This window comes from Nannospalax galili, unplaced genomic scaffold, assembly GCF_000622305.1.
Source record: "Nannospalax galili isolate Female #2095 unplaced genomic scaffold, S.galili_v1.0 scaffold1272, whole genome shotgun sequence".
Lineage (NCBI taxonomy): Eukaryota > Metazoa > Chordata > Mammalia > Rodentia > Spalacidae > Nannospalax > Nannospalax galili.
Window position 1 is genome coordinate 1022861 of NW_008332402.1, and position 27867 is coordinate 1050727.

At 43.2% G+C, this 27867-nt stretch overlaps 2 protein-coding genes across 10 annotated transcripts in view; one reads left to right on the forward strand and one right to left on the reverse strand.

Annotated features, from left to right (window-relative positions):
- Positions 1–13487: 13487 nt before the first annotated feature.
- Positions 13488–17165, reverse strand: LOC103729399 (RNA binding motif protein, X-linked-like-1). Of its 2 annotated transcripts, none has more exons than XM_008827469.3 (2): positions 17045–17165; positions 13488–15046 (listed from the first exon to the last, which is right to left on the reverse strand). In XM_008827469.3, the coding sequence occupies exon 2, from the start codon at positions 14892–14894 to the stop codon at positions 13728–13730; it is 1167 nt and encodes a 388-aa protein (XP_008825691.1). In that variant the 5' UTR covers positions 14895–15046; positions 17045–17165; the 3' UTR covers positions 13488–13727. The 2 variants fall into 2 exon arrangements, with proteins under 2 accessions (XP_008825691.1, XP_008825692.1); XM_008827470.3 differs by having other exon boundaries at positions 13488–15000; positions 17045–17159.
- A 170-nt stretch (positions 17166–17335) lies between these two features.
- The window catches only part of Slc10a7 (solute carrier family 10 member 7), a 276689-nt gene continuing 266157 nt past the window's right edge, over positions 17336–27867 (forward strand). For 6 of the 8 annotated variants that reach the window (XM_017796730.2, XM_017796731.2, XM_017796732.2 and 3 more), the window contains exons 1-2: positions 17336–17953; positions 26146–26228. In XM_017796730.2, the coding sequence (XP_017652219.1) occupies positions 17854–17953; positions 26146–26228 (183 nt within the window). In that variant the 5' untranslated portion in view covers positions 17336–17853. The remainder of the gene's footprint in view (positions 17954–26145; positions 26229–27867) is intronic. The other 2 variants (XR_003848624.1, XM_029560813.1) reach the window with 1 other exon arrangement.

Genomic DNA, 27867 nt, shown 5'->3' on the forward strand with positions numbered 1-27867 from the left:
TTATTATTATATGAATCAGTGGGTTTCCCTGAGGCATTTCCATATGTTCCCCCACACCAAACCTATGTGCCAGTCCCTAATATACCTTATTATGTCCTATGCTAATTTTAGTGCCTCCCTCTTCTCTTCTTTCTCCCCCTTCTTCTCCTCTCCCTCCTCCTCCTCTTCTTCCTCTTCCTCCTTTTCCTCCTCCTCTTCTTCTTCCTCTTCCTCGTCCAATGAGATCTTACTATGTCCCCTAGTCTTAGGCTCATGCAGTCCTCCTGCTCAGCCTCCCTACTCCTTGGGGCTGCAGGCAGCACTACTTTAAGCCTCTGGGTTTTGGATATTTGTTGCACAGCAATAGATTAGCAGAGCAAAATGCAATTATTCAGTGCACCATCTCAGCTTTGGGATCTATCCCTAAACATTCCTGTTTTAAGTATTCTTTAAACAAATTATTATATATATATAATATACATTTTAACTATCTTTATTTTATGTGTATGAGTGTATTGCTGCATGTAGGTAAGCGCACCCATGTAGTGCAACACCCACGGAGGACAGAAGAGGCTGTCGGAACTCCTGGAACTGGAGTTACGGACAGTTGTTAGCTGCCATTTGAGTGCTGGGATTTGAACCTGGGTCTTCTGCAAGAATAACCAGTGTTCTTAACCACTGAGCCATCTCTCCAGTCCCTAAACAAATTCTTAAATGGAGGCTGGAGAGATGGCTCAGCAGGTAAAGGTGCTGATGACCTGAATTCTGGTCCTGAAACCTAGTCCTGTACAAGAGCAACCAGTGCTCTTAATTGTGGAGCCATTCAACCCCTAAAAAAAGAAATTTTTTTTTTTAAGTTTAGGAGAAGTTTTATTGAGTCAAGAAATTCATACAATGAATTTTGATTATATTTTATTATATTTAGACCTCCTCCTCCATCTCCACCCTCACCGTACCACCTCCTACCCCCGAATGAAAAAGAAAGTCTTAAACTCTCATTATATTCCATTATTTGCTAGGATGGTTTCCAGACCACAGAGAAATATTTTACTTCCTATCACTGATTTATTACAAAGAATTTTTTTTGCCCCAATGAGTTTCATTCTTGCTTAGTCTGATTTTTCAGTGCCATGTTCTTTTTCCCATTTGGAATAAGAATGTTCTTTCTGTGCTATTGTTTGTTTGTTTGAGGCAGAGTCTCACTGTGTAGACCAGGCTGGTCCCAAACTTACCGAGATCCACCTGCCTCTGACTCTCGAGTGCGTGGATAAAGGCGTGTGCCACCACACTGGACTTTTTTGCTTGCTTGTTTCTGCACTCTGTGCCATTGTGTGTTGGAACTACGCAGGCTGTTTGTAAAGGATACAGTGAACATTGTATTAGCTACTTGTCCTTACTGGCTTATTCTGGCTGTGGATTTGCTTTTCCTCCTTGTAATGCTTCTGCCAAGCTACTATTCATGCTCTGCACCCAGACAATAGGAAAGCCCATGCTCTGGACTAGTGCTTAGAGTAAGATAACCCCATCAAAGGCTACAATTTCTGAAATGCAAATTTATTTGAAAGGAAAGAGCTAAACTGAAAATGCAGCTTGTCTGAAAACAACCTAAGGGAGTGTTTCCCAGGATTTGCCTGCTAGGCACACAGAGGCTACTGCTGACCGTGGTCCAAAGGGGCCAGGCTTCCTGAAAAATGGCAGTAGAACTTGCAGCGTTGTCTGTATGATATTGGTTTTACAGGTGTGAGAGATGCAATATTGAAGGGGTCTTGGAGTCTCGCTTCACAGTTCCAGAAAGCCACTGAAGTCAGGCAATGCAAGGTGGAGTTAAAGTCCCTACAAGAAGCCTTAAGGGGCTACTGCATGATGTTGTAAAGGTGAAACCCAAGTTGCAATGGAGACTCCACCATATCAGAGATGTTAGGACAATCGGATGTCTACTGAGGAAAGCTGCAGGCATGGAGTGGAGCCAGCCTGAGAGAGGCTATGTGTGGTGTAGGTGGCAGAGCTGGAGAGGTAGGGCTCCCCAAGCCCTTTGGACCACAGATGCCCCAAATGACTACAGGATTTGGTGTTTGCTCTATTGGGTTTCATTCTTGCTTTGGTCTGATTTTTCCTTGCTATGCCTCCATTTCTCACATTTGGAGAATGTTGATTCTGTGGCATTGTACATTGGAACTATGTAACTTGCCTTTTATTTTATAGGAGCTCACTGTTAAGATTACCTTGAGTCTCAGAAGAACTTGGACTTTTGGACTTTCAAACAATGTTGGCATTGCTAATTTGCAGGCATTACTGTTGTTAAAGACTATGCCTGTTAAAGACTATGGGGACTTTATGATGTTGGATTGGATATGTATTTCATTATAAGATGGTCATAGCCCATTGGAATAAGGGAAGGAAGGTTATGGATTAATAGTGATATGTTTGTATATCAAGTTAACAAGGGATGGACTTTTGATTTTTAATCTTGATTGTCAACTTGATTGGATCTTGGACCAACTAACAGACACCCCTCTGGGTGGGTTGTTGAGGATATTTCTTGAAAACATGAGCTGAAGAGGGAAACCTTCTGTCATAAGGGACTATTTAGGATTCCCCAGCATCCAATTATCTCATTAGTATACAAAAAGACACTCATTGCTTTGGGGAGTCCAGAGGATTTGGGAGATGTGTAACAGAAAGTGGGCTAGAGATCAATACATGCATTTATTAATATATCACAACCCCTATTTCTCCTTCATTATCAAGGTATCCTCCTTCTAATTGATCATTCTCATTGGCACACCACTCAACTTCAAGACCCTCTGATCCACATCTCTCTACACCACATTCTACCAGTATTGCCAAGTGTGACTCAGTTGCGTATGTTCCCTGCAGGCAATAGCTTAGGATCAGTTATTTATTAGTGTATAATTTGAATTACCCTCAAATTAGCATCTTAAAACAGGGGTCAGAAATCTGGGTGCAGCTTAGTTGGATGTTTGGCTACTTTTAAGACTAGCTGCAATTGTTTTTAGATTTCACTGTGGCGGAGTGGGGAGTGGCGGAGGAGTCCACTGGAAGCCTTGCATCCTGGCTGGTTGTTGGAGAACTAGCACTTAGTTGCCTAAAAAAATCCCAAGGAGTAGAGGCTGGAGAGATGGCTCAGTGTTAAGAGCACTGGCTGCCCTTGCAGAGGACCCAGGTTCAGTTACCAGCACCCACATTTTGGCTAACAACTGTCTATAACTCCAGTACCAGGGAATCCGACAGCGTCTTCTGTCCTCTGCGGGCATTGCACAACACGGGTGCACGTACCTACATGCAGGCAATACATGCATACACATAAAATAAAAATAATAAATAAAAAATTTTTAAAAATTGATGGATGGGCTATCTAGTGTGTTAGTGAGATAGTGAACTTTTCCTGCCTGGAATCCCCCGTCCAAGTGCAGTTTCTGGACCCAGCCACAAGCATCTGTGTCTGCCCACTTTTCAGAAAAGTGTGATCTCTCCTTTTCTTCTTCATATCCCTTTCCTAAACATGCTTTCTTTAATGCGCCAGGCTACCTTAGCATCTTGGATTTCTTACCTTTTCTCTAAAGCTTCCTTCTCCCCACCATGTGGCTGCCAGTCGGCCACATGTCTGACCTCCATGCAGGCTGCAAACCTACATGTCCTCACGGCTTTTTTCTTCTCCCCTCCATTCTCCTCAAGGCAGCTGCCGAGATGACCAGCTTGCCCTCTTACCCTGAGGATTTTTCCTTACAAGTCTAATAAAAGTGTCTTAAACCTTCCATTTGGGTCCATTCTTAAATTCCTTTATGAGACTAAGAACCTTCTAGGGGATGCTCTTTCTCCCGGTATCATTAGTAGACCACTAGCTTCCACCAACACAAGGGCTAGGAAGTCTGTCAGAAAGCATCTAAGGTCTAAAGCAGAATTCTCCCTACTTTGCTATAACCTGGCTTTCTGATGTCTCTATGAGTGTATTTGAAGTGTCTTGATTTATGGCTTTGTTCTGTTACTATGAAAATTTCATGAAACTGTTACTATGTTGGAACATGGAATTTGGGGGTGATGTAAATCTGTGTTCCTGGGCCATACTTACTTATACTATCCCTTTTGAGGTGAGAGTTGTGATTTTGTATGTACAAACTGAAATTGCTCTTGCTGAAGTCACTCACAACATGAATGTAGTCAAATCCTCTCTGCAGTATTTGGCCTGCATGGCTGTATGTCTCTAACCTAAACTCTTCCTCTTGCCCCTCATTCACATACTCAGCTGGTTTCCTGGCACTCACACATGTACAATAGGAGTCTCAAACTACCCAAGTCCAAAATAGAGCTCATGGTTTTCCTCAAAATCTGTTGCTCTGATTTTTTTTTTAATCCAGTTTTATGGGGCTGGGGAGATGGCTCAGTGGTTAAGAGCACTAGCTGCTTTTGCAGAGGACCTGAGTTGAGTTCCTAACACACACGATGGCTCACAACCATCTGTAACGTCAGTTCGGGGATCTGATGCACTCTTCTCACATCCAAGGGTACCAGGCACATATGTGGTGCACATTCATATATGCAGGTAAACAATTCATGCCCATAAAGATAAATAAATCTGTAAAAAGCCAAGTTTTATAATGTTAGGAAAATGAAACAGCAAATGTCTAGTCCCTAAATTAGAGCCACTAACCAAACAAACAACAAAATCACAAGGAATTAAGAATTCAAAAATAGTTTTAGGGACTACAAGTGACTCAGTGGTAGAATGTTTGCCTAGCATTCATGAAGCACTGGGTTCTACTCATACTGTTACAATAGCAATAAAGGCCCATTAAAAGAAAACTCTGGGTAAATAGAATACTCTGACATGGGTGGAGACATTCCAGTTGGGTGGGTTCATCACCTGGCCAGGGGACCACCCCTAGGAAGCCAAAGAGATAGGTGGGATTAGTCTTTTAATGAGACACTGTACTTTTCTTCCTAGAATTCCTACTCCCTGGCCCTCTCCCTGCAAGGCTCCATGAGGCTGTCATGAGGTTCCTTACGTCAGAAAAGTGCAACTTTTTTTCCTTATGTCTCTTTTGGATGCTGGCCAGAGCTTACGTAAGCCCTTTCTGTTAGTTAGGGCTTCCGAACCTTCTCTAAAGCCCCTCTCCCTGCCATGTGGCTCCCTGTCGCCAGGTGACTGACCTCGATGCCAGTAAGTCAAACAGCATAACTTTTTTCCCTTCTCTCCTCCTCTCCTCTTCCAGACAGCTGCTGAGATTTATATCCTGCATTCAGGGGTTTTTCTCTTAATCTCTAATCAATTGTCCTCAAGCTCCTGTTTGAGTCAGTTCTTATTTTTTTTACTTTTTAAAAAATTTTATTTATTATTTTTATTTTATGTGTATGCATGCATTGCCTGCTTGTAGGTAAGTGCACCCGTGTCATGCAATGCCCGCAGAGGTCAGAAGAGGCTGTTGGATCCCCTGGGACTGGAGTTATGGACAGTTGTTAGCTGCCATGTGGGTGCTGGGATTCCAACCCAGGTCTTCTGCAAGAACAACCAGTGTTCTTAACTGCTGAGCCATCTCTCCAGCCTCTTACATTCTTTTCTTAATGAGACTAAGAACCTCTGATTTCTAGGGCATCATCGGTGACCATGAAGGGGCGCCCCAAAGTTCCAGTAGCAACATCACAAAAGAAAATGTGCGTGTGTGTGTGTAAAAACAGAACATGGGCTGAATATGGTAGCTCACACTTGCAATGCCAGCACTTGAGAGGCTGAGGCAAGATGACTGCTCTGAGTTTGAGGCCAGCTTGGGCTACCAAGTAAGGCTCTGCCTCAAAAATTCAAGAGCTAGGGACTAGAGAGATAGCTCAGTGGTCAAGAGCAAGCATTGGCTGCTTTTCCAGAGGACCTGGGTTTGGTTTCCAGCATGAACATGGCAGCTAACAACTGTCAGTAAGTTCCAGGGGATCCAATGCCTCTGCTGGCATTGCATGCAAGTGGCGCATTTACAAACATGCAGCAAAACACTCCTATACATAACAACAAAATTTTAAAATCTTTAAAAAAAGTAAAACAAGATCCCCCCATGTGAAAATGTTCAGTGATATCACAATTTGGGCTACATGTATTTTTTATATAGTAATCATATGAAAGATACAGAAAATCTTACATGCATGAGACCTAGACTCATAGCAAATCTAACCATACTCATTCAGGTAATTCTTTTTCCAAGTAACTACACTTTTTTTTTCTTGTGGATGCATGCATATATGGTGATGGAGAGCAAAAGATGAATCAGATGTACAATCTGCCATCAGCGATTATATCTAGAATGGACAGAGGCTAAGGAGTTAGAAACAGAATGATTCTCTCCAAACTAGGAACAGTGAAAAGCTTGATAAAGGACTGTTCTAGTTTGACTTCTGTTGCTGTGATAAACATCATGACCAAAAAGCAATTTGGGGAGGAAAGGGTTTATAGCATCTTGTAATTCCAGGTCAAAACCCATCTTAAGGGAGCGAGGGCAGGAACTCCAGGGAGGAACCTGGAAGCAGGCACAGACCACCAAGAAACGCTGCTTACTGGCTTGTTCAGCTACTTTTCTTATAGAGCCCAGTCCCACCTGCCAGGGATGGCACAGCCACTGTGGGCTGGACCCTCCTGCATCAATTACCAGTTAAGAAGCTGCCTCACAGACATAGCTACAGACCAATTCAATGGGGGAAATTCCTCAACTGAGGGTCTGTCTCCCCAGGTGACTACAGTTTTCATCAAGTTGACAAAAAGCAAACAGCACAGATATTTGTGTAGGAACTTGATGGTGGGGTTCAACTTGGAATTATGGAAATATAAAGGACATCCCTAGAGAATCAAACATTTAGAAAAGGTATAAAAATGGCAAATCTCACTTCAGATTATAAGAGACCTCAACAGAAAATGAGAACAGATAAGCACCAGAGTATGTCAGACTGAGGAGTTGACTAAGGCCTCACTGAAGACCGCTGAGTGGACCTGTGCCACACCTCCAGACACGGCAAGTCCTCGGAGGGTGGAAGAGAACCTGCATTCCACGTTACATAAATGTTTATATTATTCTTAAATACATACACTGAAGCCCCAATCTCCACTGTGATGGTATCAGGAAATGGGATCTTTGAGAAGCAACTAAGGAGAATGGGCCCTCAAAATGACATTAGTGTCCTTAAAACAAGTCTCCAGAATGTTCATTAGCTCCCTGTTACCGTGGGAGGACACTGGGAAAACAGAGCCATGTATATAAACCAGGAAGTAGACCCCTACCAAATGCAAGTTTTGCCAACACCTTGCTCGGAACTTCCTAGCCTCTAGGGCTGAAACATAAATGCTTGTGGTCATCAGGTCACCAACCATATGGTGGGTGATTCTGCTCTTGAAGAGCAGAGGGACTAAGACATTTTCTTAGGATACTTTTCTGTACGGATCACCTCTTCCCAGTACTCTTACCCAGTTCTGTGGTGTTAAGGACTACTTGTGCCAACGACCCCTAAGTTTATCTCCAGCCCCGAGCTCCCTCCCAGAACCTATTAGCCAACTGCCTGACACCCACCTGAATTTCTAACTGGCATTCTGACATTGTTTCACACAAACTCTGCTTTTCCTCATCGCTACATCTTTTTGAATGACATCAACATTTAGTCCGACTCACAGATTTAGTATAATTTAGGAGTCATCCTTGACTTCTCTTTTTCCCTCACTTGCCTGAATCCAATCCAGCCGTAAGTGGTAACTGGAAATTACCTACTTTTCTTTTTCCTCACTTCCACTGATTCTACAGAAAAAAAAAAAAAAAAAAAATACCAACAGAATCTAACCCTTGGAGCCCAGCCCAAGTTTCTACTCATTTCCCTTCTTAATCTTCTTCCTCCCCACAGTAGCCAGAGTGCTCTTTTAAAAAACTGTTGTTTTATATGCATGAGTGTTTCTGCTTGCCTGTGCTTCATGTGCATGTAATGCCCATGGAGGGCAGAAGAGGGCGTCAGATACCATGGAACTGTTGTTATGAATGACTGTTAGCTGCCATGTGTGTGCTGGGAACCAAACCAGGGTCCTCTGGAAGAACAAGTGCTTTTAACCAGATTCATTTCCCTAGCCCTCAAGTGATGTTTTGTGTTTGTTTTGGGACAGGGTATCCCTCTAGCCCCAGCTGGCCTGGGACTCACTATGTAGACTATGCTGGCCTTGATCTCAGAGATCCATTTGTCTCTACTTCTTGAATGCTGGGATTAAAGGTATGTATCACCATATCTGGATAGTGATCTTTTAAGAACAATGCTCTTTCTGTGCTTAACATTTTCCTATACCTTTAAACCATAATTAAATGGAATTTAACCATTACTTGGTCTACAAAGGCTTACGTAATCTGATTTTTCTGGTCCCTGCTCCCCCAAACCTCATTCCTGCCTCTCACTGTTTTAAAGTCACACTGGGCTTCTTTCTATTCCTTCTATATGCTGAGGTAGGCAGAATGGCCCCCAAAGTGGTTCACATCCTACTTCCCAGAACTTGTTTTACTTTACATGATAAAAATGATTTTACAGATTGGATGAAAAGGATCTAGAAGTAGGGAGATCATCCTGGATTATTCCAGTCTAACATGTAGGAAAGCATTAAATCCAGAAATGGCATAATAGAAATATACTCACTCAGTGATCTGAAGGCCAGAAGTGCAAAGTCAAGGGCTGGCTACCAATCCTCAGCTCTCTTAGCCTGTGGTTTTATCACTCCACCACCCCTGTGTCTTCATACTGTCTTCCCTCCATGTCTGTCTCTGAGCCAAAATCCTTTAAATCAGAATACCAGTCACACTGGATTGGGTCTACCCCGCTGACCTCATTTTTAACTCAGTTACTTGTCAGGAGTTCACTGCCAAATAAGGTCACATTTGGAGGTGCTAAGACCTAGAACCAGAGGGAAAGCTAGAATTTAAGGAGATCTCAACTGACCCATAACACATCACCATCAGAAGAGTCTTCCTAAGTGAAAAGGAGAGGCTGGCAAGTGAGAACCAGACTGATTTCTCCTGAGACTCAGTGGGCCATGGCTGACTATGAATCTGGAAATGCAGAAAGCCCAGGACCATAGGCATCTGGAGAAGGCTGTTCTCCCCTGGAATCTTCAGGGACATACAGTCCTGTTGACAAGTTGATCTGAGCTCAGTGACATACATTCTGGATTTCTGGGATCCAGAACTGTAAAACAATAAAGCTTCAAGCCTCTAATTTTGTGGTGCTTTCTTACAGCGATAGTAAGATGGCAATACACATGGCAGGGTCACCACTACCTCAGCACTCTGACATGAATTTATACACCAATATTCCATTTGAAGTACTCACCTCCCAGCTTATAACTTTCCCTCTGGTTGGAGTCTCTGCTTCCCAGAGCTCTATTGTTATGGACTGAATGTCTGTATATGCTTTTCCAAATTTACATCTTGACATGCCTCCCCATTGTGATTGTGCTTAGATGTGGTGCCTTTAGAGGTGATTGGATCATTAAGATGAAGCCCTCTTAGGTGGTATGAGGGTTTCTCACTGCTCTCTGCTAGTAAGAACACAGTGAGATGGTTGTCTGCAAACCTGAAAGTGAAGTCTCACTAGACAGATCTGTTGGCACCTTGGAGTTCTCCAGGAGTGCATGAAATACATGTTAGTTTAAGCTGCTGAGTCTATGCTAACTTGGCATAGCACCCCCATATGACTGAGCTTTCTTCCCTCATTGTTTAAAGTTCTACTCTATCACATGGTGCTTCGTTCTTTCTAAAAAAATATTTTATTTATTAATTTTTATTTTATGTGTATGCGTGTATTGCCTGCATGTAGGTAAGTGCATCCAGCGCAATGCCTGTGGAGGACAGAAGAGGCAGTTGGATCCCCTGGAACTGGAGTTATGGATAGTTGTTAGCTGCCATGTGGGTGCTGGGATTCAAACCTGGGTTTTCTGCAAGAAGTGCCAGTGCTCTTACCGCTGAGCCACCTCTCCAGCCTGCTTCATTTTTATCATGGCCCTTAAGCTGTCACTTTTCTTCTATTATTAGAACACAGAGAACACAAAGCACGTCTTGTCTTCCACCTTGTAAACGTCTAGACTAGTGCTGGCAACATAGCAGAAACTCAACACACATTTGCTAAGTGAATGGATAACCATTTATTCCATGCACAAGTGTGTGTATATATACATATATATTCCTTTAATCTCAGGCCCATAGGATAGTATTCCTACCAAAAAGCTGGAAAGGAGCTGGAAAGATTGCTCAGTGGTTAAGAGCACTGACTGCTCTTGCAAAAGAGCTGGGTTCAATTCCCAGCACCCACATGGTGGCTAACAACCGTTTATAAACACAGTTCCAGGGGATATGAAACCCTCTTTTGACATCTTCAGGCATTGTATGACACAGATGCACTTACATACATGCAGGAAATACACTCATACACATAAAATAAAAATAATATTTAAAAAAGTGCTGGAGATGACTCGGTGGTTAAAAATCTGTAAAGCTAAGCACATTGGTACATGCCTTTAATCTTAGCAACTGGGAGGCAGATTCCAGTGAGATAAAGGTCAGCCTGGTCTACATAGAGTTCCAGGCCAGCTGGGCCTACAGGGTGACCCTGTCTTAAAAAAAAAAGCCCTAATCTTGCCAAGGACCGTAGTTTAGTTTCTAGCATCCAGATTGGATGGATCACAACTTCATGTAATTCCAGCTCCAGGGAGATCAAAAGCCTCTGGCTTCTGAGGGCATGTGTAATCATGTGTACATACGCAAATACTGCCCCCAGCTCCACCACTACCACCACACACCCCTTAAAAAAATTCCTATTATCATTATGTTTTTAGGCAATAGCAATTATTTATAAATATTATGAAAAATAACCATATACAAAGAAATTAAGAGGCCATTGTAGGTCATAAAGTTTAAAAAGTAGACTAGCCTGTATTATACAACTGTAATCCTAGCTACTTCAGGAGGCTGAAGCAGGATTCCAAGTTCAAGGACTACCACCTAGGCAACATAGTGAGATTCAGGGCTGGAGAGATGGCTCAGCAGTTAAGAACACTGACTGTTCTTGCAGAAGAGCAGGGTTTGAATCCCAGCACCCACATGGCAGCTAACAACCGTCTGTAACTCCAGTTCCACGGGATCCAATGGCCTCTTCTGTCCTCTGCTGGCACTGTACAACACGGGTGCACTTACCTACATGCAGACAATACATACGCATAAAATAAAAACATTTAAAAAATATAAAAACATAGATTCTTCCTACCCCCCCACCCCTGCCACCTCACCACCACCCCTAAAGGCTGGGGATATAGGTGTTTGATGAGTTGCAGTTCAACTCTCAGTACCACAAACAAAAATTAAAAAAACATTTAAAAAACTAGGCATTTGCTATATTAATGCATATCCTTTCCAAATTTTGTTGAAGTCACACAGTTTGAGCTAAATCCCTCGAGATTGGACAGCTCATTTTTCTTGCCTGTGTATGGTCTACTTACATGCTCCAAATACCTGGGAGGGGCTTGACTTCCTCTCCACTTCCCCCAGCCTCACCCATGCCTCCAGAGCGATTCTTCCTGTGTATACTAGTTCTTATGCTTTTATATTGGGCATGTTATATGCTAGTTAAAAACCCTCCAACTTTCTTTTTAACAAAAGCCAAACCTTCACTACTATGCAAGGTTTCATAGCAAGTCTCTCCCCTCCCTGGCTAGTCTAACCATGTAAGACATTGACATAAAAAGTCAAACTCCTTACCTGAGTTTCCAGGAACCTCACCATCCTTCAGAGCCCAGGAACTTCTCGTCTAGATGGTTCGTAGCATTCTGTTCATCAACCACAAATTGCTGGCATTTAGTTTCTTTTTTGTGTGTACGTGTATGCGTTTTAGTGTGTGTGTATGTGCATGACTGTGTATGTAGGCCAGAGGTTGATGCTGTGTCTCCCTCAACTGCTTTCCACTTACTGAGGCAGGGTCATTCACTGAACCCAGAGCTCACTGATTTGATCAGTCCTGCTAGCCACTTTGCCCTGGGGAACCCCATCTCTAACTCCCAAGCAATGGAATTACAGGCAGGCTGTCACACCCACTGCTCTGTAAGGACCTAAACTCTGGTCATTACACTTTCACAGCAAATGCTTTATCCACTGAGCCACCCTCCCAGCCTGCATCTAGTCTCACTAGGTAAGCTCTGAGGGCAGGTTCATTCTTGAATACTCAACCTGGCATATGGTGGCGGCACACTCTTTATGAAACAAGTATTTGTGATGGATTGTATGTATCCTCTCAAAGTTCATGCACTGTAAACTTAATCCTCAAATTATATGTGAATGCTATCTGGAGGTGGGACCTTTGGGAGGTTACTAGGCCCAAGTAATGGCCATGGCCAGAGTCTCTAAGACCCCAACTAACACATCTGTTTTGTTTGAAGTGACTCCATCATGTTACGATGAAGCATGAGGCCCTGACCAGATGCTGGAACCATGCTCTTGGACTTCCTACTCCCCAGACCCATGAGACAGATTTTCAAAAAAGTACTCATCTCAGGTATTTTGTTTGTATTTTTTTTCGAGACACGGTCTCATGTAGCTGAGGCTGGCTTTGAACTTCTGACCCTCTTGCCTCCACCTCCTAAGTGCTGGGGTTTACATGGTGCTGGTGATTAAACCCAGGGCCTCACGTGTGCTAGGCAAGCACTCTACAAACTGGGCTATATCTCCAGGCATTTTGATATAGCAACATAAAAAGAATTTATTTAGTCAACAATTTATCATGCCTTTTAGTGAGCTGCAGCAACAGAAATGTGAAGATGTGGAAGAAAAAAAATGGCAGCCTGGAGTACATACCTTAATCTCAGTCCTGGGGAGGCTGAGGTGGGAGGATCAGTGAGAATTTGAGGCCAGCCTGGGCTACACAGTGACATCCTGTACCCAAAAAAAGTAAGAGATTGAGAGTTTTTGGAAAAACTAATGTGAGAAAGAGAAGGTAAAAACGGGTCTTATAGTTTGATGCATAAAATTACACCAAATCCATAGAAATTGCCGGTAACCAGTTCTAAGGGATCAGATTCCCTCTCCTGGCTTCCATGGCACCTGCATGTACATGGTGCACATAAACACACACAGGTACAAATAAATAAGTTAAAAAACCCACTTATATTGGGGGAAGGAAAAGGGAGGTTCTTGAAGATTTGCAAAGAAATGTCATAAAAGCTAAACACAGCAGGCCTTACCCATTCGCTTTTGCTTTTTCCTAGGACCCGATCTCAGGTTTTTCATATTGTGAACACTGAGACTTAAAGTTGGATGACCCTGAAATCCCAAGAGGAGCAACCACCAACCACCCTTTACAATCTAGCATGTCTATACAAGGAGGCCAATTCATTTCTCCATAGAGACCGAAGAGCATCTAGATGGCTAGATGTTGGTGGACCATCTCAGAACTGCTCATTTACTGGAGGGGAAAAACAGGAAAAAAAAAAAAAAAATCAAGACAGGAAATTGCCTTTAGGGACACTTTACTTGGAAAATTACAACACTAGTACAAGTCAAGCCTTACACATTTAACATTTGCTTGTTGAAAGCAATTTGTAATATCAAAATTAAACATGTTTTACTTTTTTCCTCACAAGAACACAAAAATTATGAAGGGGAACTTAAACAGAAAAATTTAAAAAGGTAACACAATTTTTCTCTTAGTAGTCCTTGGGTGGTTTTGACGGAAGTTTCCATCTTTTGTTTCTAGTATCTGCTTCTGCCTCCCCCTCTATCAGATCGGCTTCCTCCACGGCCACCACCTCTTGGTGCTCCACGGCTTGAACTGCTGTAGGAATCACGTGGAGGAGGGTACCCTCTTTCCATAGAAGGGGGAAGCCCTCGTTCTTGTCTGCCAACGCGATCACGGCCACTTGAGTAGAGATCACTTCGGCTGCTGGAGTAACTGTCTCGACTTCCGCCATATCCATCCCGTGAGCTGCTGTAATCATCATAGCGACTGCTTCCACCGTAAGATGGCGGTGGCCCTCGTGTGGGTGGAGCACTACGTGAATTACCGTAACTCTCATACGAATCTCTGTAGGAGCCTCCACTTGGATGATCTGAATAGTCACGATCCCGACCATAGCCATCTCTATCACCATAGCCTCTGGATGGATAGTCATCACGTGAACTGGAATGGCTGTAATCACGGTAAGTATAATCTCTTGGTGGTGGTGCATAATCTCTGGTATCACGAGAGCTTGGGTAATCTCTGCTGGAATAGCTGTCTTTCGTCGAATAGCCATCATCTCTTGGAGACAAATAAACATCTCTACGAGAAGGCAGGGGCTCCCTTCGTGGTGGGCCTCCGTAACTATCTCTTCCACGTGATACAGGAGCTCTTCCACCCATCCCACTGCTGCTGCGAACTGGTCCTGAAGGCGTCGATCTTTTAGGAGGAGGACCCCCGCTTCGTGGTGGTGGTCCCCTTTTTACTGGAAGCGGCCCTCTGGAAGAACTCATGTTAAAGTTCATGGAATAGCCACCATCATCCATGTATCCTCCACGCGAAGGGGGTCCCCTAGCTCCTCCACTTCCTCCTCTAAGACCTCTGGGAGGGCCTCTGCTTCTTGGAGGTGGAGGTGGTCCGCGGCGACCACTTTCAAAGGATGGTTTGGTGGCCTGCTCCACCTTGATGGCTTTTCCATCCAAGGACTTGCCATTCATATCTCTGGCTGCATCTTTAGCATCTGCTGGGCTTTCGAAGGTGACAAAAGCAAATCCTCTTGATTTGTTGGTTTCTCGATCTTTCATCAAAAGTATTTCTACTATTCGTCCATACTTGCCAAATACTGCTTCAAGGGCTTTCTCATTTGTTTCTGTATTCAGCCCACCAATGAAGAGCTTCCCTGGGCGATCTGCTTCAACCATCTTTTCTTCCAGCTGTTAAGAGTCGTAGGTATTGAAGATCTCAAGCTCCTATGAGCTCGCCAACTGGGCCTTCCAAGTAGCTCAGCACCGGTGACAGCTGCTGGGTCTCAGAACAGAACAGAAAAGCTGCTAGGACTACTGCACACGAGCACCTGTGAATATTATTGAATTAGTTTCCTGGGGCTGCTGTAACAGTGCACTTATAAACTGGGGGCTGAGAGGGCTTGCAACCAATTTTCTTGTAGTTCAGGAAGTTTTTAAGTATGAAGGTAAGGCTTCTGCAGGATTTGTTTCTATTGAAAGCACTGAATGAAAATCTGTTCCATGCCTCCCTCCTAGCTTTGGGTGATTGTCAGCAACCCTTACAATGCCTCAGCTTTCAGATATCTCAAACTAGTCTCTTCCCCCACCTTCACAGGGTGCTCTCCTCCATGTGTCTCTCTTTCATACCTTCATATAATATTCTTAAAAGGACAGGAGTCACTGGATTTAGGACCTGCCTTAATCTAGTATGACCTCATCTTAGCTAATTTTATCTGGAAAGATCTGATTTCTAACTAAAGTCAAAATTCTGAGGTTTTCAGACATTAATCTTATAGGAGACACCATTCAACAGTTACTTAATTTGGAGAAAGATATATGCACGTGTAATTGAGCTAAGGAATCTGAGCAGTCATTCTGGATTATCTGGGTAGGAGCTAAATCCAATGACAAGCATTTTTGTAAGATACATACAAAAGAAAGATAATACTGAAGATGGATGCAGAGACTGGAATACTGGAACCTTTAATCTAGGAAGCCAGGAAATACTAACAGCCACCAGAAACTGGAAGAGGCAAGGCAGGACTACCCTCTAGTGCCTTGGGAGGGTAGCTAACCCTCCAACACCTTGACTTTGTTCCTCTCTTAACCATAAAAACACAAATTTCTATTGTTTGAACGCATCCAGTTTGGGGGCATTTATTATATAGCCCTGGCAAATAAGATACAGTCCTTGATAAAATACAATTCACAATGTACTATATTCTTTTTAAGTACCATTAAAAATACCTTTCTATGAATTATTCTCTAAACAGATCAAAAATCTTCAATAATAATTTCTGAGCAAAGTTAAGCCAGCTTGCTATCTGTAATGACCTTTTAATACAAAAGTGTTCTATGACTGAGGTAGATTTTTTTAACCTAGGAATTATAGGAAAAATGACGTTGAAAATTTTATTGCCTACAATCCCACTTACCTTGTGACTACCTTATGATAGGCATCAGCTTTTATCACATTTCATGTGCTTCTCTTTGCCTGGTAAATTGTTTAATGTCTCCCTATTAAGTGCTTTCAATTTAGAGATTAACTTTTCTTCACGCTGCTGGTGTTTAATTACATGGTAGTGGGTCTGTACAACCTACAACAGATAGCATGACTGCTTAAAGCAGCTTAGTGTTTGCACAGCAAGTCATGCCATCAAGATAAAGCTAAATAGAGGAAATTGCATGATGAGTCTCTTTCAAGCTTTGAATGCGTTAGAATTAAAAGTCTGGCATCACCAAACAATCTCTTTCCAACCTTAGGTTCCATAGTAAATCATTCAAAGAGCAGATGCCAGGCTCCTTCAAAATGTCCCACAATACTTTGTTTCTTTCTTTCTTCGGGAGCATAAAGAGGAAGACTTGATGCACGGAAGCCCATTCATGAAACTATGTCATAGGTCGCCAGAAAGCAATGCAAGAAACTGGGGGACCGACATCGGGAGCTCCACCCTCAGTCTCGTCCCTCACCGCTTTTGCTCTGGGGCCCTAGGCCCCCCTTCCGTTGTCCTGTGGCTCTAGTCGGTGAGCTCTGGGGTCAGGCTAAGGCCCGCACGCACCACGCGGCCTTCTGAATCGCCCGCCCACGGGTAGCACAGGGGTGGGGAGGAGCCTGGATCACTCACTCACCACCCCCCAGGGAAGATTGCCCCCATCCAGGCGGTCCTCCCCATTCCCGGAGGCGGGCTTTGGCTGGGGAGGCGGCCGGGTGGAAAGGCCCGGGCAGGCCACCGACCTGGCGGGAAGGCCCGGCCCGCCTTCCCCGCCTTCCCGCCGCAGCAGCGGATGCAGGAAGGTGGGGGTCCGGCCAACCTGGACGTCTGCTCGGCCACCGATTTTCAACCTACCCCTGGGGCTAACGCTTCCCCAAGTAGGAAGCCGCTTTCCCGCGCCGATCGCCACACGCGTCTACCTCCGCTGCTCCCGCCGAGAACCAGAGGCCGCGAGTGGCCTCCCCTCCCCCCGCGCAACGTCAACGCGACGTCGGGAAGCACCGTAATGCCCCGACGATACGCGCAGTAGGAACCGCCGGCGCCCCGCCTGCGCAGTTCCAACCGAGAAATCCCCGTCCCGGTCCGCCGCACGCCGGCCGGTCTCTCGGGCGCAGGGTGCAGCAGGAGAGAGGTTCTCGTTGCATGCATGCTGCGGGACTGCGGGCCGCGGGGACTATATGTTCATCGCCGCAACACTCGATGCTGGGTGTCTGGGGCGCTTCATCACGCTTCCCCGCCCGGGTCCTCCCGAAACTTGGCCGCGTCTGGATGGAAGCGGGTTCTGCTAGTCCAACCTGGTGGCCGGCTCACCTTCCCGAGCCGCCTGCGCTTGCCGCATGGCACATCTCCGTTCCAGATTCTCTGCGCCTGGGCATGTTCGGCCGGAGGGGCCATGGCGGAGTGCGCGTCTATTCTGAGGCGCGTGGTAATGATGGCGGCGCTCAGTGAGGCTCTCCTGTCACTGGATACTACTACTCCCAGCCCTCCTCGGAGCCGCCCGAGCCAACCCTCCGGTCTTTAGTTTAGTAGTGGCAATTTGACTTGCTCCGCTGCATGTCTGGAGGGACCGAGGAAAGTGTGGAGACGCCTCGGGAACTAAAAGATCGTAGCTCGGAAAGCGAGCAAGCCAAACAAATAAACAAAACCCACCCACCGTAACAGAGATGAGGCCGCTGGAGAGGATGAGGAAGGAATGGTTCATGATCGGGATAGTGCTGGCTATCGGCGCCGCTAAGCTCGAGCCGTCCGTGGGAGTGAACGGGGGTAAGTGCCGCACTTCGGCCGGCTGCACCGCGCCGGGCTCCACTTCGGAACTCAGCAGCAGTGAGCGTCCCGCAGGAGCGGCGACCCTGGCTGCCCCGCGAGCGCCTGCCTCTCCCGCCCAGCCCAGTGTGCTCTTTGAGGCTTTTGCAGAATTTTCTTATTTGCTAACCCTGAAGGAGCCTGTGATTCTTAAGAATGGGGCTAAGGAATTGGAGCGCAGGTTGCCTTTTCTGGGAGCCACCAGCGACTCTGCCGAGTGCCAGGGAAGTGAGGCAACAGAGAATGAAACTTAACTCCTTTTGCTTTCAAAGTAGCATCCTATCTCAAGGGACGTCCAGTTGCCAAGAGTTCCTTATCTGTCCTGGAGTGGACCTGTTAGCAAATCTATTTCCGACTCCTCCCCTTTACAGATTAAAAAAAAGAAGAAGACGAAGAAGGCAAGGTGGTGGCGAGTAAAAGTAAAAGGCACCCTTTGGCTCCCAACGCAGTTTTTGGCCCACATGTTGGGGTATTGGTGATGCGCTGTAGTTGCTGACGCTCCAGAAACTCCTCAGCTGACCGACACGTTGCACTCTTTACCGGACACTACTTCCGTGTGCTGTTGGATTCAGTTGCTACACCAGCAGTCTAACAGATGGACATTGTGTTAGGCTAAGTGAGTGTGTGTTTTGGCAAGGAGTGCGGATGGGTTAAAATCCCACTCAAATCCCTGAATACTGGGAGCTTTGTAATGTGGCCTGTGGACGCTGGTGGAACATGGGAAGTGTCAGTGGCCCTTTTTACCCCCTCCCCCCACCTTTAGATAAACTTGTCCTGCTCTTCATAGATTAATTGAATTTCTTCAATTCATTTGTGTTTTTGACCTTGTGTGTCAGATTCCAAGTTCATTGACAGATTGAATACATGTCATATAATGGGCTCAAATAAGGGCAGAGAACACATTTTTTTGAGTAAGAAGTACCCAGGAGAGTATTAGAAGTTGTTTGTACCTTTTTGTTAAACCCTAATGGAAGTGAATGAAGACCTCTCATGAGACTAGAGAGTGGTTCCTTCTTTCCTCTGACTCCCAGTTTTTTCTTTTAGAAGTAGCTTCTGGATCATTTTGAATGTAGTTACTTAAATAAGGGTTGTTAGATAAGGAAAGCTTTTTTAGTTCAACTTTTTTTCTTTTAAATTCTACATAGTGTAAAATGTAGAATATATAAACATATGCATACATACACACACACACACATATAATTCTGAGAATAAATCTTTCTTTTTGTTTTTTTTGAGACAGGGTCTCTCTGTAGCCCTGGAACTCAGTATGTAGACCAGGCTGGCCTTGAACTCACAGAGATCCACATAATTCTGAGAATAAATCTTTCTTTTTGGTTTTTTTTGAGACAGGGTCTCCCTGTAGCCCTGGAACTCAGTATGTAGACCAGGCTGGCCTTGAATTCACAGAGATCCACGCCTCCTGATTGCTGGGATCAAAGATGTGTGCCACCATGCCTGGCTGAGTCTCATATTTTTTTTATCCTTCTGAAGCCACCAGCTTTAGATACAACCTTTCTGTGAGCTCTCAGGAAATTTGTAAGGGTGAGAATTTTGAGTTCTGTTTAATGAAGAACCTCCTTGTCCCTGGAGCTAGCTGAGTTGTAAGAATTAAAGTTCAGGTGTCTTTTTGGTGACATGCACTGCACACTGTACTAGTTATGGCTTCTGGTGTCAGATATCTAAATAGAGATGAAATTCCTGGTGGTGTGTGATCTTTAGATCTGCAGGAGTTAGGTTGGGCGTAATACCTTTTACTTCAAGTTCTCTGAATGCTGTGTGGACAGGAACATTGCTGAATGGTAAAACATGTCTCCAGGGTTTCTTGCTGTGGTAGAGACATGATAGATTCTAGATTCTGTAATCTTGTGGGGTTTTTTTTGTTTGTTTTTGTTTTTGTTTTGAGACAAGGTCTTCCTGTAGCCACAGCTGGCCTAGAACTCTCTATGTTGACCAGGCTGGCCTTGAACTCACAGAGATCCACCTGCCTCTGCCTCCCTAGTGCTGGGATTAAAGACATGAGCCATGAGGCCTGGCTTGTTTGTTCTGTGGACTCTGCTTAATGAAATTTTGATACATTTTTGTGTCTTAGAAATCCTGTTTCCAGTTTTTCACTAGTCCATATGGTATTAATACAGGATCAGTTATTTTTCTTAGAATTTTTTCTTTTCTTTTTGGTCTTTTTGAGGCAGGGCCGCCCTATAGTCCTATCTGGCCTGGACTCTCTATGGAGTCCAGGCTGGCCTCAGTCTCATAGAGATTCTCCTGCCTCTGCCTCCCGAGTGCTGAGATTAAAGGCATGTGACAACACCCCTGCTTTTTTTTTTTAATTGATTAATTTTATGTGTGTTTTATGTGTGTTCGTCTATTGCCTGCATGTAAGTACACCTGTGTTGTGCAATGCCAGAGGAGGTCAGAAGAGGGCATCAGATCCCCTGGAACCAGAGTTTCAGACAGTTGTTAGCTGCCATTTGGGTGCTGGGATTTGAGCCTGGTCTTCTGCCAAGAACCGCAGTGTTCTTAACTGCTGAGCTATCTCTCTAGCTCTCTGTTTTTCTAAATTATAAAGAAATAGAGTGTTTGGAGGTAGAGGTAACTGGTAACATATTTAAGCCAGCATTCCACTTTCTTTGCTTTCTTTTGTTGTTGGGATGCTGAAGAGTGAACCCAGAGCCTTGCACATGCTAGGCACAAACTCTGCCGTTGAACCAAGTACTCAGGGTCCTTCCATACTTCTTTTGAAGGTGAAGATACTGAGGCCTGAAGCCAAGTAAATCATCAGGTTAAGTGAGCTTGGGGAAAAATGGAGACTGGGTTTCCTTTTTTACTGTACCAATGGCAAAATCTATAATAATGGTTTTGGCAGAAAAAAAAAAAAGTTAGCCATTACAAAGAAAAGACCCAATGAAATAAAGACATTTTTCATATGCTGATTTTTCAGCCAGGAGGAACAGGTCATAATCAGAAAAATATTAGACAACAACATATTTATGTGATTTCTGCTATAACTCTCCATGTGTAAATTACTTTTCTTCAAAAGAGTTAAGCTGCCGGGCGTGGCAGTGCATGCCTTTAATCCAGCACTTGGGTGGCAGAGGCAGGCAAATCTCTGTGAGTTCAAGGCCAGCCTGGTCTACATAGTGAGTTTCAGGACAGCTGGGGCTACAGGGTGACCCTGTCTCAAAAAGACCAAAAAAAAAAAAAAAAAAAAAAAGTTAAACAACTGGAATTTTCTGCATAGGTGCTAGACTGAGATCTTTATATTTCTGTGGCCCTAACAGTTGATGGTCCCATCCGTAAAACGTCTTAAATAAGAAACAAAACTCCAAATTGTATCAAATCAAATAACACCTTCACCCCCCCCCCAATACCCAGCAAAAATCACGGAACAAGGAGAGAAATGGCCCTGAAAATATTTCTCTTTTATCTTTTTCCTTAGAGTGCTTTACAGTACCTCTTTTGTATCTTTAATCACCAGGTTCTGTGCATACTGGAAAAGTAGTTTTTAAAAATCAGTTAATTTGTATGTATGCATGTGTGTGTGCGTGTACGTGTGTACACATGTACATGCCATGGTGTGCATATGGAGGTCAGAGTTCAGCTTGCAGGAGTTGATTCTTTCCACTATGTGAGCTCCTGGGGTCAAACTTAGGTTGTCAGGGTCAAAGGCATGTGCCCTCAACCCGCTAAGCCATCTTGCTGGCCCAGGAATGTGATTTTTTAAAAAAATGCATTCACAATTTACAGTTGAACACTTTCCTAGACATTCTTTCAAACAGGAAAGTGTTGGTATGTTTCAACTTTCTTTTGAGACACATAATTCACCTATACCAGGATTAATACTTTAATACTTTAATGACTAAATTCACTTTTTTTGTTTGCTTTGTTTTATTGATGCTGTGGATTGAACCCAGCTTTGTGCATGAGACTCACTCTATCCCTGAGCTATATGACCCCTCTTCGTTTTTCTCACAGTCAACTGGTGAATTTGTATAGAAGGAAATTGTTGGCTATAGGAATCCCAAACTTAGAGAAATTGAATTAGCTTTCCAAATGGGAAGAAGTGTAACAGGTATTAGCTTAGATAACTTAATTCTTGATTTACTATGCTTTTTACTCATTTATGTTTCTTCTAAAAAATACAGAACAAGGTTGAAAATAAATGGCTGTGGTAGATGGAATTATGTTGATTCTGAGGTGTTGCTAATATGTCGAGGGGACCCCCAAGCTATGGGGCTCTACAGGTTCAACACTGTGTTCTTCATTTTGGGAAGAGCAAAGTTTATTACTTTGGAAGTATAAAGGGCATGTGTCCTGTCTACTTGTGTCTTAAATTATTAACATTAATGAGGCATGAACCTAGAAAGGAAACTTCTGTTTTTCCATTAGAAATATGTGACCAGAAACATGCTATAAACTGAAACATGGTGTCTTTAGTATCTTAGAATAACTAATTAGTTAATTTTTTGAGACAGGATCTCACTATTTAGCTCTGGCTGACCTGGAACTCCTATGTGCACTGGGCTAGTCTCTAATTTATAGAGATCCTCCTGTTTCTCCTGAGATTAAAGGCGTGTACCACCACACCCTGCAATCTTAGAATATTTCAGACAATGTTTGGAAGTGAGATTGACCTTGGTGACAGCTTTGGTGGAAGGGTAATAGTTCCTTGTATTCTTCAAGATTCCAGAAAGTCTTTTTTCTTCCCACTAAAAAGAATGAGTTTCAGAGCTCGGAAATGGTTTCATTCTTTTTAATGGCTAATTTTTCTTTTGATTGTGTAAAATCTCATCCCATTTTTTTCTTTGGCAAGTATTATTTGAATTGTGTTTAAAGACAAAGGAAAAACTTCTACAATTTAAGCTGTGTATTTAAGATCTGAAGCTAGTTTCTTTATGACCTGAAAGATACAATTATTAACTTGAGAGAGGGTCAGATTATGTGTGTGTTGTGTGTGTGTGTGTGTGTGTGTGTGTGTGTGTGTGCATGTGTGTGTTTTCACATTCTTTCGATACAAGGGAGATTGTTCCGTGTGCCTGGTGCCTGAGGAAGCCAGAAGAGGATGTCAGATTCCTAGAATGAGAGTGACTGACAGCCGTGAACCACCACGTGGGTACTGGGAACCAAACCTGGGTCCTCTACAAGAACAGCAAGTCCTCTTAACTCCTGAGCCATCTCTCCAGCCCCTTGTTTTTGTTTTGAGATAGGGTCTCACAGTGTAGCTCTGGCCTGCCTGGAGCTTGCTTTCAGACTCACAGATACTCACCTGCCTCTGCTTCTGGAGTTCTGAGATTAAAGGTGTATGCTAGTACACCTAGCCAGATAGCATTTTTAATCACAGTTTCAACTTTTCCTTTGTTTAAGTGTTTGCCATGGGTGACCTCTAGTTTTATGCTTCCAGCTTGGGCCATCTGTTAGCCTGTCAGTTGAGCGTGTCAAAGAGGGGCTCTGGGTTACTCTAATTCCTCTTTCTCCCCGAAAGGTACATTGTAAGTAGCCCTGGAATACCCTCATCATGTCCTTTCTTGGATTAGAATTACTTAGCTGTGCGTCTGTTGTAACAAAACTCAGTGTGTCTTGTCTTTAGGATTTAAAGCATTGAAAGTTCAGGATTATTTCACTGGATTATGTCAATTGATGGTTCTGAACATGTGTATTTATGTGTATGTAGTGTGGGAAAAAATAGCTTACTAAAAAGTAAAGTTAGTTGGGGCTCAGGGTATAGTTCAGAGGTAGAGTTCTTTTGCCTAGAATATGTGAGACCCCGGGTTCAATCCCCAGCACTTCCAAAACAACAACAAAATATAGTTATTAATCAAGTAAGCTGGATGCTTAGCTACTTAGGAGTCATGGAGTCATGGAGTTCTAGTAAATGCCCCGTTGCTGACTCTGACACCCCTCACCCCGCGAAATTCTGGATGCACACTGTGTACAGAACCACAGTGGACAAGAATTAAGTCTTACAAAAAGCAAGGGACTGACAGGAAGTAAAAATGCCTTGAATTAAAAAGAGCAAGATCTTCAAAATACCTGGAAGTTATCTACTTCCAAATGGTGTCAGAACCCTTGCTTTTAAATTCTGCTCCTAAGTTACCCTTCTCAATTCTTAAAGAAATAGTGTATCTGTGAACGACTAAGTCATTCACAATTTAAAACAATTTTATTTATTGTTTTTATTTTATGTACTGCCTGTATGCATGTAAATACACCCACGTGTCATGCATTGCCTGTGGGGGTCAGAAGAAGGCATTGTATTCCCCTGGAACTGGAGTTACGGACAGTTGCTAGCTGCCATGTGGGTGCTAGGAATTGAACCCCAGTCATCTGCAAGAGCAGCCAGGGCTCTTAACCTCTGAGCCACCTCTCCAGCCCCTCACTCACAATTTTAAAGATAGTGTACCTCTTTTAAAAGTTTATTCCCCAAATGGAATGCCTTTCATATTTGTTCCTTTGTGCGTTAATGCCAGGTATATGAAATAATTTCTTATGGTGTTTGAAAAAATCCTTGTGTCTTTAATATTGTCCTACAAATGTTTGAGACGTAGTAGGTGCTTATTGAGTATCTGTTGAATGAAAAAGTAGTGATTTGTTTCGGAGTTGGTGCATTTACCCATTTCTCAAAACTATCTGGAGATATGGTAGAATGCTTTGGAGGATGGGGAAACCTGCTTGTGGTCTTGCTATTTGATTTGAAACAAACCAGCCTAGCAACAAAGTGCCTAAGAAATACATCAGAATGACTGAAATTTATTTTCTCACAGTTCTGGAAGCCAGAAGTCCAAAGTCAAGATGTTCTCCAAAGGTTCTGGGGAAGTAGACTTTCTTGCTTTTTATAGCTTGTGGTGATTACAGTTACCCTTGACATTCCTTAGCTTGTGTTATTATAGCTCTATAGCTCTAATCTTTGGCCCTGTCTTTGCTGTGTGTCTGTATATAAATATCCCTCTTGTAAGAATGTAGTCATTGGGTCTGTAGGTGTAGCGCATTGGTAAAGTGCTTGCCTAGCATGTGTGAGACAGCTCCATCTGCACTACTGTAAACAAGCAAGCAAGCATAGTCATTGGATAAGTAACTACCCTATTGCAGTAAGACGTTATCTTAACTTGATTTCCTCTGCAGTGATTCTGTTTCTCATTCATAGGTTCTGGGTAGACATGAATTTCGGGGATACTGGTCAATCTAATAGAGGAAAACTGAATAGTTATGTGTATACCAGGGCTCTCAGCCTGGGCACTATTGACATTTTGGGCATGATCATTTGGTGGAGGTGTTGTTTTATGCCTCCTGGGATTTCTAGCAGAATTCCTGATCCATCCCTATGGGATGGATGCCAGTAGTGTGCATTACCACCAGAAATTGGCAAGCAAAAAATTTCCTACGATGGCCAAACATTTGGGTGGGGTGGGGGTGGGGGATCAAAGTTGCCTACTTCTAGAGAACCAATTGTACAGGTATAAAATGTCATTTTCACAGAATTGCATATTTTTGAAAAATGAGGGTTTATTGGTTAGCGCTAATACTAGGTTTTATATAAAGGTCACAAATGATACTTTAAATAGAAAGTTTGCTTTGTGGTTCTCATAGCATTAATACATGTACAGAGAGGATTTTCTAGAGGGCAAGGATCAGGCCTGTCTAGTTCACCACAATGACCCCAGGGCCTAGCAAACTCAATCGTTATAATTATGATAAATGCTCTCAGTACATGCTGGTCCAATAAATGCTGTTGGGCAGGAATGAATGTGTGCATGGACATACACTTTTCTTTATGATATCCCAGAAGTAATATATTTGCTAAATTACACAAGGGAACTTCTGCTGGTTCTCATCTTTGCATCCTGGGGTATTTTGATTGTTATATCAGTAGTGATTCTGTATGGCTGTACTTGGGCCGGAAGCATATCTGAAGGCTGTTGCTTATCTGTTGTTCTGGTCTGAGGATAATGTGCTAAACTAGAAAGCCATGGCCTTTAAAGACCCTCAAAACCCTCTCTGGAGTAAAACTGTATCTCAGCAAATGCTTAATGTGGGGAAGACAGAACGTGAGGTACAGCACAAAGATTAAAAGCATTTTTGGCTCTCTGATAGAGTCTTCTTTCATCCTAGGTTGTCTGCTGTGAATGCTCTTCTAACAGTCACTCATTCCTCTCTTTTAGGACCACTGAAGCCAGAGGTAACTGTGTCGTACATTGCTGTTGCAACGATATTCTTTAACAGTGGACTGTCATTAAAAACAGAGGTACTGTCACTTATGGGCACATGAAGAGCAGTGTGGAAAAGCTAATTTGTACTTAGTTTTTGAAATTTCAGGTTCTTCGTGAAGCCCCCTGTAGTCTGAAGTCTTCACTATGACACAACCTTGACCTCAGCAAAGGACAGTGTGTTGCTTCTGCATATAGTCACTTTACAGTTGAGCAGCCTGGGCTGAGAGATGGGGATAGAATGAGAATTTTGTTGTTGTTTTTGATGACCAGTTCCTTTAATGAAGAAAGTGGTATGAAAAATATCCTTATGAAGAGATGTAATCAAGGAAACAAAGTAATAATACAATAATATATCTCATCTATTCAGATTTTTTAAAAAAAGATCTGGTAATACTAGTAATTAAAAGTATATTTTTTTAACCAGGTGTGGGTGCTCATGCCTTGAATCCTAGTACTCATGTGACTGAGGTAGGACAATTGCCATGAGTTTGAGGCTAGCCTGGGATACATGGTAAGTTCCAAAGTTCCAGGCTAGCCTGGGATACATAGTAAGTTCCAGGGCTGAAGAGAAAGACCCTGTAGCAAAAAATCCAAACAAAATGTATTTTTTTTCTATTAAAAATTAGAATTATTTTAAAATGATACATATAAATATATTATGAGTATATTTTTATTATGGTAATAAACACATGTGACTGCTTCACATCTTTCTCAAGTAATGAAGTGAACTGCAGTGGCACCTCCTGCTTGGGCCCACTCAACTCTTCAGGAAGTTTGGTTTCTACAGCCTTTGAGAATCACCTTTGTTCCCTAGACAATGTTTGCTATGTCAACTTTTAACTAATTTTATTTTATTTTTTAAAGCATATTCTTGTAGTATACTGATAGTCCTCTAAAGAGAAACAGTGGTATTTTTTACACCAAGTCACAGTCTGTTATGCATATAGGAGATGCTATTTACTGACCTAGGCTTCACTGAGGGTGGAATTCTCCTAGAAATAAAGACACAGAGACACTTCTACATCAGAGAAAGGAACCAGAAGGGCATGTGATCCTCTTTGTAGTCTCAATGGAGAAAAAAAGAGAAATAACTGGTTTGTTTTGAAGGAACTTCATATAGTTATACAAATTCTAGGGACTGGGGAGATGGCTCAGTGGATAAAGCATTTGCATGTGAAAACTAGAGTTCAGATTCCCAGAAACATAAAAGCCAGGAGGGTATGACAGCCCACCTGTAATCTCAGCACTTAAGAGGCAGAGATGAGATGGCATCTCCTGGGGAAGCTAGCTAGCTGGACCAGCCAAGAGCTCTGGGATACATGAGATACCACCCCCATCACAGTAAATATGGACTGTCTTCTTTTGTCTGTTTGTTTTTTAGACAGGGTCTCACAACTGGCATTAGGTGGCCGGGAACTCCATATGTAGACCAGACTGGACTTGAACTCACAGAGCTCCACCTGCCTCTGCCTGGCAGGAGATACACACACACATACACACACACACACACACACACACACACACACACACACACACACACACACACACATATATGTACATATATATGTATATATATATAAATTAGCTTATAAACTAGTGGGTTTCTAAACAATATTTTTTCATACATCCCTAATTTTGGTTAAGCTTCCTCCTCACCCCCTTTTCTCCCCATAG